The sequence below is a fragment of the Mustela lutreola genome, chromosome 14 (genome assembly GCF_030435805.1).
Source record: "Mustela lutreola isolate mMusLut2 chromosome 14, mMusLut2.pri, whole genome shotgun sequence".
Lineage (NCBI taxonomy): Eukaryota > Metazoa > Chordata > Mammalia > Carnivora > Mustelidae > Mustela > Mustela lutreola.
The window spans coordinates 8568530-8583946 of NC_081303.1; the positions used below are offsets into that span (position 1 = coordinate 8568530).

The window sequence follows — 15417 nt, forward strand, 5'->3', positions numbered from 1 at the left end:
CGTGTCTTGCTACAAAAACATCCACTTGTGAGAATTTTCATGTGAAAACAAAGAGGATGTAAACATCTTATAATGTGTCTGTGTGCTTTAAAGCTATTGGGTTTTTTCACATTTCAAAAAGCACGCACAATCTGACACAGGATCCAATCGTTGGGACGAGACTTGAAACCTAAGTTTGCTAGATTTTCCCGTCTTTTCATTGTAGCCTCCGTCCCTGGATGATTTCATCCACATCCGAGGCTTCCCTTCGATTTCCAACCACAGGCAGTTGCTCCCCTGTCATCTCTCTTTCACAAATGCAGTGTAGTGTGTGTCCACCCTGGGCTCATGCTTCTCCTCCCTTTCCTGAGCTCAGTCACAGCCCCCAACTTGATGTAGTACAAAATCAGATTCTCTCATTCAGATATTCATTTTTAAGACTGAAAGTCTAGACTGAGGAAGGGAGAGAGAGAGATCAGATACCTGTCTAGGTATTATGTTTCCTCTCTAAGAGAGCCTCCCACCCCAAGTTCGCCAGTCAGTTTCTAATTCTTCCAAAAGAAAGGAGGAGTGGACGGGAACAGAAAATTTCCTTTTGAACTTGCACTATCTGCTCTCTGGGCCTGGCAGATGCTTAAAGATAACTCAGTCATCTTCGGGGGTGGGGAATGTTCATGCCTCTAGGTCTCCTGATGGAGGCAGATGCGCATCTCTCTTTTGGGGAGTGACTGTGACCCCTGCTGTGGCCTTAAGGTTTAGGGTAAGAAGACCATACTTGCTCACCATCCTACTCCAAGAATTAGGGAACACGTCCTCTCTCTTTTCCTTTGGATGTGTGCATATGATATTCGGCTTCTCACTATCATGATAGTTGGGATTTCACATCTGTATCTCAGCGGTTCTTCTAAACAATTTTAACGACCTGTTCCTGAGGTATGTACTATTTTTTGCAGGCAAGTGGGCTAGCCACTGTAGGGGCTTCAAAAATACGTATAACTTAGTCCTTGCTCTCAGAGAGCTGAGGTCTAATATAGGAGGCTTATAAAGAAAAGAGAATGTCACCTGAACCCTGCAGAGGCACTCTGTAGTTAAAACAACATTTCTGTAAGAACCAGACTATATTTTTAGAATTTAGTTTCAAATTTAAAGACATGAAATGTGGGGCGCCTGGGTGGCTCAGTGGGTTAAGCCGCTGCCTTCGGCTCAGGTCATGATCTCAGGGTCCTGGGATCAAGCCCCGCATCGGGCTCTCTGCTCAGGAGGAGCCTGCTTCCCTTCCTCTCTCTCTGCCTGCCTCTCTGCCAACTTGTGATCTCTCTCTCTCTCTCTGTCAAATAAATAAATAAATCTTTAAAAAAAAAAAAAAAGACATGAAATGTTCTCCAGATGAAAAAGGGCCAGTATGTGTGGTACAAACCAAGCCTGTGAAAAGGTTGACCTTGTTTTTTTTTAAAAAACCACGTGGTGTATTATCATCGTCACTATTATTTAAAAAGCTCGGACTGCTCAGAAAATGTCCACAGTGTCTAATTCTGAAATTGGAGGGGGGGCGGAATAATGGTATATCAAACCAAAGAATACAGGGTCCGTTTTCATGGGGGTAAATATCCCACTGACTAAATACTTGTAAAGAGAGGTCAAACTCTATTTGTTGACATCAGGTAAGGGGTTTTGCTTATTGTGGCAAAGTAGAGACCAGTGTGAAAATGTGTGGAGAAAGGGGGAAGAATTGCCTCTGCATATAAATTTAGTAATAGGTACAAATGCAGAGCAAAATGATAATTCAACAGCAATCGTCCTTAACTTATTAGTTAAAAAAATTTCCAAATCAGTTGAAAGATTTCATCTTTCCAGAGAAATGAGAAATATAACGGTAGGCTAAACATTAAACTTTTCTGGGCTTATTTTAAATTAGCAACTGAGGAACAGTATCATAAAAAGGACTGACGTACTGACACATTCTCCATCATGGATGAACCCTGCAAACAGGCCACGTGAAAGCAGTAGGTCAAAAAAGGCCACGTGGTGTATGAGTCCACTTACGTGAAAAGCCCAGAAGCAGCAAATCCAGACATGGAAAGTAGATGAGTGGTTGCTAGGGGCTGGGAAATGGAGTGGGTAGGGAATCTCTTTTTTGGGGGAAGAAAATGCCGTGAATTAGACAGCGCTGACGGTCACACAATGTGAATATACTAAAGGCCAACACACTTTAAATGGCCAAAATGGTGAACGTCATGTGAATGACACTGCCTCAATTTTTTAAAAAGGCACCATCTAGTTTGATCTTCTTCCCTTTTACTTCTCCCTGTGTAAACACGTGTTTGGATCTGTCCCCTCCCTGAGCCCACCTGTGGTCCCTCATTCTTCACACGCCCTAGGAGTGTTCTATCTGTCCCTCTTCCCTTTCCCGCACTGCTTAGCATTCTCCTCCTACTAGCTCCTCCTTTCCTAGCTTTGAATTATGCTCAGGTCTAATTTCATGCATCTACAGTTAAAATGTCCAATTTCTCTCTTTAGGGCTCAGTTCCTTGACAGGCATTCCTTCCTTTCATGCCTAAAATATGCCTGCTCATCCATGACCATCTTACCTTTTCCTTGCTACACAGATTTTTAAGCGCTAAGCTGCTAGCTGGGTATTCTTAGAAACTCCAAGGCATCTCCAGTCTTCTACTTATCAAGGCAATTCCTCTGAAACTTACACGTGTATTTCTTCTGATAAAACCTGTATTCTTTTGGAGCTTTCATACTAACACATAGAAGGTTTTAAACTATGCATTTGAACAAGTTTATGTTAGGATCAAGATACAAACTAGTTTCAGCAAATAAAAAATATAGGAAAACCTGTTTGTGGAGGCTTGGCCGAATCTGATCAATTTATAAATGCATTAATGAAATTAGCTAATCTATAGCTAACCACACACAGACACCAACAAAAATAAAAGAGGATGCACAGAGCCTTTGTTCTCATTATTCATTAAAAAGAGACTGAGTGTCTACTACATACCAAGCACTCTTCTAAGCACAAGAAATATAGAAGTGATCTAGACAAGTAAGGTCATTCTAGAAAGAACAGGCACAAAGTAAACTAGCTAGAAGGGAGTTCTCTAAGGAAAAATAAGACATGGGCACGTGACAGGGACAAAGAAGAGGTGAGCAGCAGGGCTACTGGAGATAGGGAGGGGAGAGAAAGCCTCCAACACTGAACTAGGGGAAGGAAGGAGGAAGGCATGCGAAACGCAAGAAGAGCTTACGGGCTGAGGGCACGGTAGGGGGCAAGTCCTACAAGCTGGAAAATAAGTAAGATTTCCTATAATAACACAGGAAGGAAGAAAGGGGAGCCTACTAAGGGTTGTTAAGCTTCTGACTGAAGAAAGGTGAGGGCTCGGATGTGAAGCTTTGGGGACGAGCACAGCAGGAGAGGGTTTCCCGCACCGAAGAGGAGCTGAGAAGGGGAGAGGAGCAGTAATCAGAGTGACCAAAAGTCAACACTGACAAAGACTTTTCTTTAAAAAAATTCCTTAGTGAAGAGAGGGCAAGAAAGATTAGTAGAACAGGAAGAAAAATCAAGCCCTCAGAATTCACCAGCTAACAACTGCTATCTGCTTTGGTCCATTAACTCAGATTATTTCTGGCCTGGCAAGAAGTTGAAGAAAATATTAAGCCCAAATCAAAATGCTGCCCATTATCAAGGTCCTCTCTCACTGCTTGAGGCTGTTCATTGATCTCCTGTTCTTCGGTTCCCTCCCCCTCCTACACACACCTGAATCTGTGGCCGAGCGGACCCGGGACATGCTGCCTTTCTGTGTTCTGTCTGGCGTGGTCACCTAGATTTTGACTCTGGTTTCTCAGGGTTCCCTTGGCTCCAACTTGGATCTAATCTAAACTCTTGCCCTGAACTCCCAAACTGCTTCCAGCTGGATCCAGCACTGACTTTCTTCATCCTGTGTTTCCAGTCTTGTCAGAGCTTTCCTCGTTCTGGATTCCTCCCTACCACCTATTGCCTGTAGAGCAGCACGGGTAGATCAAGGCCCATGAGAGAACAGAATATGCTCTTAAGAGGCATTTGGGGGGGGATATATGTTGCCACGAACACATGGACAGGAACTGAAACTCAGGGCAGGAAGAGTATCTGGCAGAATTGGTCTATGGTATGACGCTTATGGAAAACACTTTTTTCAAGATAGAGCCCCAAGCCCTCTACAATGACCAAATTTGTTTCATTAATTTAATATCTAGCTTTCTGTTCTCACTACAAGTTTTTCTCCCTTAGGTTGGAAGGCTAGGCCACAGCCCTGATTCGCGTCCTCCTCTGCCCTCAGCAGTGTCTGTTTTGATGGAGGAGTGGGAAGAAGCAGCCGGCACTACAATAGATTCTCAAGACACCATAGGGAGGCCAAAGGAGGGAGGGCCAGGGAGGCTATTACTACCGTGGAAAACAGTTACCTTTAATCCGAGCAGTCAACAGCACTTTCTTATTATAGCACATGTCCATGTAAGCTTAGACATAAAACTCAAGAGGTTTTTATAAATAACAAGCATTTGTGTTAATATCCTAAGAAGTGAATGTGGGGACAATGCATAAAATGAGGTTATCTACTGACAAACACACAGCACAAAAACATGAACCAAAATGCTGTAATTCCATAACCTGAGGTCTGGGGATGGGACACTTCAGTACCCTTTAACTACAACCAGCAGAACACCACAAAGATATGGTATTTCAGCTTGATGATTTCTTTAGAGAGATCCTGTTTTAAGTGCATCCAACTTCTCTTAAGTTAACAAAGTTAACAAGCAAATACCTTTTTTCATTGTCTTCGTTAGGTCCAGGAGTACAGTGTTATTTTGGGGAAAACCTGAAAAGGTATTCAGCGCTGTATCATGTGCTGCTGTGGCTTACTCCCTTCCTTCTGACTGTTTTGATTCCAACACGCTGTTTTCTCTGTCTCCTCTGGGCGATTCTTTTTAGCCTCCTTTGCTCACTTTGTCCACCCCCGTCCACCTTGCTAAGAACCTCATGGTCTCATCTCCTCCACGCATTCTTTCTATGTAATCTCATCTATTAGTTTGCACTGAGCTACTCTCTAATATTTCCCAAATTAGGAAGTTAGCCCAGATCTCTTACCTAAGGCCCTGATGTTTCTATACCTTTCTATCCGACTGACTACTGGACATGTCAGCAGTTCCTTAACTGCCTTCTCTGCTTCCAGTCTTTCCAATTTTCAATGCATTCTTCCCACTTTTGACAGTGATAAGATGTCACTGCCCTATTTAAAAGTTTCGGGGATCCCCCACCAGCATTAAAAACTCTCGACTCCTTCCTATGATACACAAGGGCCTTCAATATCTAGTCGGATCTCATCTCTCTAAAATAACCGGGGTCCTCTGAATGAGTCCTCCACACTCCCATGCTCCGTATCTGGAACAGGTTGCGCCATATTTCTGGAAAACCACCCCTGTTACAGGATTGATTCCACCTACTTAAGAATGAGCTCAGATGGCAATTAAATTCAGTATTTATTGAGGACATATAAAATACCAGGCACTAGGTTCCTACAATTCTGGAGTTTGCATTCGTGTGTGTGCACGCGTGCGTGTGTTAGAGGGTACTGGGGAGGTGAACAGACAGACAGGAAAGTCTCTGTGGAACTGTCTTCTCTTGGGAACTACTGGCACCCTTCCTCCAACAGCTTATGGCTATCAGAGCATTCACAGTATTTTAATTCATGTTTTCGCTTGTATATTTCCATTCCTCTATAGACTTGTGTCCTGCGGGGAAGAACTCTGTCTTTCCAATTTGAATCTCTCTCCTCTATCACGAAGGATAGCAAAGGATATTGAATAAAGGTTGCTAACTGAATCAATCAATGAAATAAGCCAGCTCTCAAATGATGGGGTAAAAAAGGAAAGACCGCACAGAAGTTTTCGGGGCCAAGCAACAATTCAATACTAGGTGGAAAGGGGCTGAAGGCCCCAACTTCTGTCCACACGCCTGACTCGTCCCAGCAATCTGATATGACACCTGTAATGCTCCTACCCTCCCTGAGTGCTTCTAAGGCCTTGATTCTGGCTAGTTTTGGTCTTTGTTTTCTCCATGCCCACAAGGTTACCTCATCTCCTTCAGACATTTGATGCCTGCTTCCCTGCTTTTGTATCCCAGAGCCTGATTTTAGCCCGAATTTGGCTTCTGGCTTTAACCACAACTCGCAGAGTCTCAGTTCTTTTCTTTGTATTCACAAGATAATGCAGTGGCTATCCCCTATAGTTATGGGCAGCTTTGTTTTCTGGTTTATACCAACTGGGAATGACTCTGAATTTATCTACTCATTCACACACTGCTATTACTTCCCTAAATGAATCCTGCTTTAAAATCTTAGTTTTCTCTGTACAGAGTGGTACTGTGTAATTTGCCATTGAAAAAAAGCTGCTTATGATGATTACAGACAGCAGGTAGGCCCCAGGTTTTGTGGTCCCTCTCTATCCAGCATTTTCCTAAGAGTCTCGTGTGTACCAGTGACTTCTTTCTTGGCTTTCTGTTGTTCTGCATGGGCCGCTCCCTTGCACTGTCACTTCCCCTTGGGCTCCAGATCTGACTCAGGCTGAAAGAACTTTCCAGGACTGATCAGTACCTTGTGTAGAGATCCACATGTGGAGATTCCTAGTAAGGACACAACACCACTAACATTTTTAGACATCTTATTATAAAACAGGCATTGTGATATGCATTTTATGGATTTCATCTTTTTACAAGACCTGGTGAACTTTCTTCCATTTTAGAGAAAAAAGAGAGGTTTAAAGAGGTTAGTTTACTCAAGGGCAAGGGCACCTATGTAGTGCATGCCAAGGTTAGAGTCAGTCCTCATCTCTCTGCCTGCAAGTGTCGATATTCTTCAACCCCACAGCAGAACCGCTCAGTGTGAAATAGTCTCACGGTGAAAACACCGATCACTATGAATACAATATCCATAAACCAAACAAAGGCATAAGAAGATAAAATTAATATTAATCTGAATTTTAAAACTTCTTACTATTCTCCTTTCCAAAACCTCTTCTGTTATTTTGCATTTTACAGTATTTTACATAGCAATATTCTTGTTCTCAGTAATCAGAGAGAAAATGTAGAACTTTAAAATAACCTTCTTTAAAATAAAGAAATATCATTATTAATTCTCAATGAAAATAATTCAAAATCATCGGCATTTTCTGTGATAATACCGTGCCCTTAGACTTCTTTTAGTATAATCAGGAAACTCACTTCATTCACCTATTTCTTTCTTGTTTTATTTTTCTTATTAACAACTGTCATAACACTGCTCACACAGCACCTATTTCCTAGGCTAATGGGCCCCGGAAGTTTGAAGCTGTACACTTCAATGGTAAAGACTTTTGAGCGTGTGCTCCTCACATAAACGCATGCTTTGAACTTATAGACATATACCAATGTAACAACAGATTGCAAACACTGGAGAACATACCCCCCAAATGTAAATAAAAACTAAAAAATTAGAAGTAAACACAAGTCCTAATAATTTTCTCAGCTCCCAAAGGTTTATCTTGTCTACCTCCTGAAAGCCCTGCCCCTTAGCTCATCTAAAACTAGGGCACCTCAAACATTAAGGTGTGTGTGAATCACCTGAAGATCCTGCTTTTAAAGCAGATTCTGATTCAGTGGATTTAGATCAAGGCTGAGATTATTTTATATTTCCAATGAGCTCCTCAGTCGATGCAAATGCCGTTCACACTCTGAGTAATAAGAACTTAAACAAGAGGTTACTGTTTAGCCAAACTTAAGCTGCTGTTTTCTAGGGGGTAATATAAACAGCTGTCCTAAAGTCAACTTTCCATTTCTATGGGCAAAATTAATAAAAAACTGCTTTTAAAACCATACAACAATCATTACACGCATTAACCAAGAACATCAAAGAACAAATCCAAAATGTAAATAATCATCATGGCTGGGCATACACTGAAAGTGGCTGAATGCAGAGTATCAGAATGAAACTCGTTCTGTTTTCATACACTTCTATCTCCAAAGGCAGCAGGGAACAGAAAGAAAAGAAGATGAAGACAAAGAACAAAACCCAACTAAAACATACACACTTTCACATGTTTCTGACATGAAATGAGTAAGCAGGAAACCTGTGGTTAACTATCATCAGCTGATATTTACGTTGATATCAACAGAGGCACAGCAGCCTGGCTTTGTTTTATAGTTTTTACATAAATGCAGAGTGAAGACAGTCACCAAAGTACATGGTTTAAAATTCTATCTTAAATTTACACAACTTTAAAAGGTCCAAAGACCTACAGAATATAAGAAACCCGGGCAAAAGCTCAATATAAGCAGAATAAAACCGGAAGGCACTTTGCTTTTATTGTTAGTCTTGCAGGCCCCTCACAAAGCCCTACAGTTCCAACACCGCTGACTACATGAAAACACGTCATGCTGACCCTCCGGTAATTTCCAACATTCACATACACCAAAAGAAAACTTCCACCATCCCCAAATTCCAGTTATTTACCTTGTCAATCATTTTTCTTGCTTCCACTTCCTCACTGTTGGGATTCTCTAACTCAATGGTATAAGTACCCTTGTCACTTTGGTCATCATCATTATCCTTTTCAGAAGTGGCAGAAGTAGGTTGATTTTTTAACATTTTATCCATCTCCTGGCTTGGTCTGTGCCCAAGACTCCCTGAACTTCTTAACAATGCAGTTTGTAGGAAGGGAATGGACACCGATGGCTCCTCTGATTTCTGTTTTAACAATTTCCCATGTGGAACACCATGCCCCCCTCTGTGATGCGTAGAGCTAGTCTGTAAAGACAAAGAAACCACTTTGGCATCTGCTGTTGGAGATTTTGTTTTTTCAAGTTTTGTATGTGGTGCTGAGTAAGTAGTTTCCCGACACAAGATTCCCGCACTCTGAGTAAAAGAATAGGACCTTCTTTTTCTGGGATTGTCTTCATCAAAGAATGCAATCATAAAAGCAGTTTGACTTACAACAGCTTGGTCTTGATGCTTTTCAGCAGCCTGGGCCTTTTGTAGCTTCTTCTGTTCGGGATGGTGGCGCCGTAAGTGTTCCTCCAGAGCTGCACGTTTGCTGCAGCGCCTGTGCGCGCCAGCGTTTTCTGAATCGCTTTGTGTACCATCGTCATGTTTATTTCCTGGGCACAGAAAAGAAACCACATAATAGAGGAGGAAAAAATCCCATGTAGAAAATTAGACACATATACAAAAGTGCTAGTTGTTTTATGCCCCCTCCCCCTTTTCAAGCCAAGTCATATGTTCTTTTCAGTAACAGGCTCTGCAAACTTCCTCCACTGCAATGTTCACATTCAAATTTTATCAACCAACAATGAGGTCCTTTATAAACAATTGAATGGGATTGCTTTTCTTTCTCCAAATTTTAACTTTACAATGATTCACCAAAGCCTGAACAGATAACCGATGCTGTATCAGCTGTGATTGTCTGTACTTGTAACACTGATAAACATTAATCCTGCCTCCAAACCTTACACTCTCTTTGAGCAAGCAAAAATTCACTTCTAGCATGAGAGGCAAAGAGAAAAGAGGGGGATCCGGGAGAGGTTTATCACAACACAGTAAAAAGTGAATGCAAACACTATAAAGATGGGATGAATTTTAACTTTCAACAACGTTCAGGACTTGCAAAAGTATAGCATACTTTCAATAAAAAGTATGCAAAATGTTAGTAAGATACAAGTTGGTAGTTTCCACCAATTAACTACACACTTTTTTTTTTTTTTTTACAAGTGTCTTTCTAGATGCGGGAATTTTGGCAAACTTACAACTGTGCTCTAAACTCTGATGGCTTCAAAAAGTTAAATAAAGCATGCTAAAGGCCTATCACAGAAAAGCATAGTCTATATGAAATCCTATATAAATGTAACCACCTTCTGGGCAAATGGCAGGGTGCTAAATATAACCAGCTAAAATCTGTCTTCTCTATAAAGCATACAGAGTCAAGTTAGAATACATTTGAATTTTGAAACATCAGGTTCCTACAGAAAACAGAGGTTTTCTGTTACCCTTCGTAGTTCCACTAGGGAGTCAATGTGAAACTTTATGGGAATGATTTTTCAATGATTTAGAATTCTCAGTACTTAAGTAAGTCCATTAGAAGAAATAATCAAATGATAATTCTATTATTATAGCATACATTTACTGAAAAGTCAAGAATTATGCTCTGCATGTTTTAGACTGAATCACAAATGAGGGCTTCCATAACGGCTTCTGTAGAAGTGTAAATGAGTTGAGTCAATTAGGTGCAGTGAGCCCTGGCTTCTAGGACTGAGTTTAAGCTTTTCCTGGGTTACAGATCTGAATCTGATACCTGCTGAATAACATGGTATCAAGCAAGACAAAGATCAGAACTGAAGACCTGTTGGCCAGGAGGGGCAGAGGGCACACGTCCAAAGGAAAAAGCTGAGTTTTAATACTCATGGGTTTGTTTCTTATGAAGTTAGAGGTTACCAACTGGGGCCAATGATTTAACACAAGAGGACTGGTTGTCAAAATGTGGGACACAAAAGGTGTGAGAAGACTCAGAAGAGAGAAAGAGCACACACAAAAACAGTAATGTTCGGAAAAAATAACAGCCAGTGGAAACAAAGAGAGAGAATGGAACCAGCATGAAGGGGTTTGGGGAAACACTCCCAGCAGAGTAAAACTGATGAATGTTAGCAACATCAGGTAAGAGCAGAACTGAAAATCTTTCTTCAAAATAGGAACTGTTCAAAATGCAGTACGAAAAGAAACCAAACAAAACAGGTGTCCATTAATGGAATCCCTACCCTCAGGTAATTAAGCTAGGAAGCAGGGATAGTGGATGGAATGCAAAACCCAACTAAACCACTAATTCAAATATAAAACTCACTAAAAAACATGCTATTTTACAACCTATTTCATTGCTGCACTGGATAAAATGAAAAGGAATCCAGTCTTTAAAAGCCGGAAATGACTAAACTCTAATTATTTCCTGTATAATAAGACCAAATAACCTATGCTGCATACAGACACAACATGAAAACACCACTTTACAGATTTTGATTCTTGTACCAACATGTAAAATTTGGCACTTAAGCGGTGTCAGATCCTTTCAGCATCTTTTAAGTTCTAGTTTAAAAACTTGTCTTTATGGGTTAGCCATTATTTTTTCTCAAAAATTATTATTCCTAAAAAAAAAAAAAAAAAAAAAATTATTATTCCTTCTTGTATTTGTCTTAAACCACGTGAGACATCTGATCAGAACTGCAATTTCTCTTTGTTCTCAACAACAAACAAATCACTAGGAAACTCCTCACCAAGTGTCTGTCTTGTCTGTCATTAACCATGCCCAAACACGCTCAAGTCTGTCAGGTATTTTCTAGGGTCGGTTAGCTGCACCAAGTCAGAAGCTGTGCTCAAAGAAGCTGCGACTCTCCTAAAGGGTAAAAGTGTATGGGCTTTGTGAACATTATTTTCTTCACTGTCCCAAAGCGCGTGCACTTTACTCTTGTAGGAGCAAAGTTTTTTGCTTTTATTTTACTTACTTTCAAGTTTCTGAGACTGATTCAAATAACTCCTGAAAGCCTAATTATTGTAAAATTACTATTTGTCATAATTACCTTTATTTAAAATCTATGTATACACTTTCAACATTCTACATTATGGAAAATCTTTATCTAATGATGGCATATCTCCCTTTGGGGAAAAGTCAAATGTCATTTATAAATATGTCTGGAGAAAGAAAATGGAACTTGAACCAAGAATGTATTACATTCATAAAGGCATTTTCTTGGATGGTTTATAAAATGGTCTGAAAGCAAATCCAAAAGAAGGGCTCAGAGCAATGACAATATCCAGGAATATGTCTACCTATAAACCAACTTTGAGGGACCACAGTAATTTGTATAGTTTCTGGTAAAGCTTACAAACATCTCATCATTAATGTGTATGTAGATACAGTGTGAATATGGGCATGAACACCTCTGGAGTCAGGCTTACAATGGGCCTTTGTCAAGAAGAGAATGTCTAAAACTTATGGCTTAAAATAATAGCTAATATAGAAATATTTATAGACGACTAAAAAAAACAATGGCATAAAGGTGCTTTAAAATGGTAGCTTTTTAAAAAATTTATTCATTTTTTATCTTTTATAAACATATATTTTTATCCCTAGGGGTACAGGTCTGTGAATCGCCAGGTTTACACACTTCACAGCACTCATAAAATGGTAGCTTTTTAAAGAATCTTTTAACTAATTTTTTGACATTTATTAAGAGTAGTTTAAGAAAGACCATGTCATTTCTAAATTTTCAAGGTTTATGCTACCTTTTACATTAAACTAGGATATTAGTACCATTTATAAATTCATGAAAATGGTCAGTTTCCAAATGGGAAATGACTTTTGAGCTTTAGCCGATACAGAGATACATACATGGTTCTCAGTTACACATTTAGTATCATTTGGTAGATGAAAAGGGAACAGTCACATGTGAAAAGTATATATGCCAGGTAACTGCTTATGATTATAATTAGATATACTAATAGGCCCCAACAAAGAATTAGGTAATCCTGAAATGTCTTAGAAGTAAATCAGAACAGGTATTTCCTCATTACTTGACCAAACAAAATCCCAGGGCATAAAGTACTGGTTAGGTCAGGGTTAGTCTGAACAGTGATAGTGAAGTCATTCATAGTATATCCAAATTATTGAGCACTTGCTTCATAATGAAGTCCCCAGGTTAAGTATTAGAAATATAATAACCTCAATGAGTATTTTTTTTAAGCTCATTAACTCCTTGTATAGAAACAGAATGGCCAGATGAGCATGCAGTCATTCCTCTTAAAGATAGCTTATTAAATAAAATTAAGATAGGGTAATTAAAATATACCTAATTACCAAAACAATGGAAAAATCATTCAGATGATACCTTGATACACAGGTATAGATATTTGACTAATTGTGGCCAGGCATTACACTAATGAGCATATACTATTTCACAAATAAACACCCAATTGTGGAGAGGCAGGCAGAGAGAGAGAGGAGGATGCAGGCTCCCTGCCGAGCAGAGTCCGACGCGGGGCTCGATCTCAGGACCCTGGGACCATGCCCTGAGCTGAAGGCAGAGTTTTTAACCCACTGAGCCACCCAGGTGCCCCAGTGATTTCTTAAGTTTTACTATCAAAAACATTTTTGATTCAATTGATTTGCAGTATCTCTAGACCAAAAGTTTTTGTTTCATGAGTAACTGCTGAGAAAAGCTGGAAGCACACTACCAACAATGTCACTGAATTACTAATGCAAACTTCTGGCCCATTATCAAATGGCTGGTAACTTCTTTCAAAATCTAGACACTGACATTTTACTGGAAGCCTCACAACAGAGAAGAACAGAATTGAATAGAGCTTTTCCTTAAGTCAAGGAAACGATGAGAATTGTCTTCTAGGGAATTCCGCTGGTGAACAGAAATGAATGTTTTATTTCCACAGGAAAAAGAAACATTTTTAAAGGCATAAATTAAATTCACGAAACCAATCTGGTTTTGGCAGGAAAATGAAGACAGACTGTTTTTAATGAGTGAGGTGGACAAGGGTAGTATGGCTTGCTTTGAAAGCAAATACAGAACTTTGAAAAGCTGACATTTCCTACCATATAATTATTTATCTAGGAGTATTTTGGTTAACTGTGAAGACTGAATTTTCTTTATCACAAAAGAGGAAGTTCTGAAATGATCAATTCACTTTACCTTTCAACCTTTTCAAGTAAACGGGAACATCACTTTTAATACTTTTGGAGTCCTCTTCTGTTCTCTCCCACACCATCTGGGGAGGGTTGTTCTGTGCTAGCCAGTCAGCAACTTTATTTTCTGGAGCCATCATTCCTGTTTGAATCCCCGGCAGGTCTTGAGTTCCAGGAGAAGACTTCTTGGACTTGTGGCGCTGATCAGAAGTGAATTTCGTCACATGGTCTCTAATAGTGACCTTCCCTGGCGTACTGTCATCAAATTCAATGGTAAATGAAGCATGCCCTGCACCTGTTGTATGGGAACTTGGTGTGTCTTTTGTTGGGATTTCATGAATAGTGCTCTCTGTTATTTGTGATGGCTGCTGAAATTCTTTTGTAGGGATTTCAAAGTAACTTGGTTCCCTACAGAAAGGAAAAAGTACTTCTTCATTTGCAGCTGCAGATTGTTCCTCAACTTGCTTGGCATCTATGCTGCACCCTAATAAAAAAAATAAGAGAAAATTCAAAATATTTGGAAGCTTCTAGCACTTAAAGGAGAATAATTATGGCCATTTGTATTGTGCCATGAGAATCAGAAGGCAGATCACAGCCTGGATGAAAACCTGGCAAATATCACAGAGCAGAAATAATTTTGATTATAAGTACAGCATTCAGTAGCAGAAGATGCAAGATAAGTAGCAGCTGTGACAAAGAACAAAGCAGTTAAGAGGCAGACCCTGCATGGCTAGATCCATATTTCTTCCAACTTGGATCTAGAAATCAACAAGATGCAAAAGAAATCAAATATAGATGGAGATGCACATTAGATATATACATCTAGAAACATAGAAAAAATACGAATTTCCTTATCAAATCAGGAGGATGAAGTATCTATGAACACAAAGTAGAGCTCTAAAGAACAGGTGCTTAAATGAAGAAACATGAAGTTAATATACAAGCAATGTTCTCGAAGTAATGAGAACACTTACCATTTCCCACCGTGATATTTAGAGACATTACTTTTAAAATTATAAAAATAACATTACTGATGTGCGATCACTGCAAGAAGATGGATACATGTTATAAAGAAGAAAAGAACGACTAAAGATAAAACATGCGGTTTGCCTGCAGCATTGCAATCCGAGCAGTAGTGTGAAAGAAATAAGGTAAAAATAGAAATTTTAGTTGCCAGCCAAAAATTCCAGAAGAAAATCCATGTGTATGTCTGTACAGCAGAATATGCACAAGTGCCAAAAATTCTTAGGAGGAAAGCTGAATTATAAATCTCAGATCAAAACAACCAGAGCAGGCAGAAGGGACTCTGGAACATAGTCACTATTGTTCTGCTAGTTCAGAAATGAAGATAAAGGTATAAAAATATACACATTTGTATACAGTATATGTGAAGGAAATTGGCAAATAAAATATATAAATGAAAATGACTACTGAAATGTCTTCTTATAAGTATGTGTTATTAGTGCAAATGAAAAAATTACTGAATAGATAAATAAATAAATAGAAGATTAAACTGACCTCTTTTAGGCAGCAAAAGAACCATGTCTATTACTAAGATGGCAAAGAATTCAAATGAAAATATTTCCCTAAAGCTCACAGAAGCATTCTATTTTTAAATAGATTGATGGGAAAACCATACACAGATAATTTATTAGGAAGAAAGGCAGTACATGGAGACTGGGTTGTTTCCAA

General features: G+C 39.4%; 1 protein-coding gene across 12 annotated transcripts in view; it reads right to left on the bottom strand.

The window, feature by feature from the left end:
• Nucleotides 1-15417, bottom strand: part of CEP170 (centrosomal protein 170) — a 125259-nt gene that overhangs the window by 38441 nt on the left and 71401 nt on the right. For 8 of the 12 annotated variants that reach the window (XM_059146675.1, XM_059146674.1, XM_059146672.1 and 5 more), the window contains exons 8-10: nucleotides 13733-14209; nucleotides 8982-9145; nucleotides 8502-8795 (exon numbers count right to left, since the gene is read on the bottom strand). In XM_059146675.1, coding sequence (XP_059002658.1) covers nucleotides 8502-8795; nucleotides 8982-9145; nucleotides 13733-14209 — 935 coding nt within the window. The remainder of the gene's footprint in view (nucleotides 1-8501; nucleotides 8796-8981; nucleotides 9146-13732; nucleotides 14210-15417) is intronic. The other 4 variants (XM_059146680.1, XM_059146679.1, XM_059146678.1 and 1 more) reach the window with 1 other exon arrangement.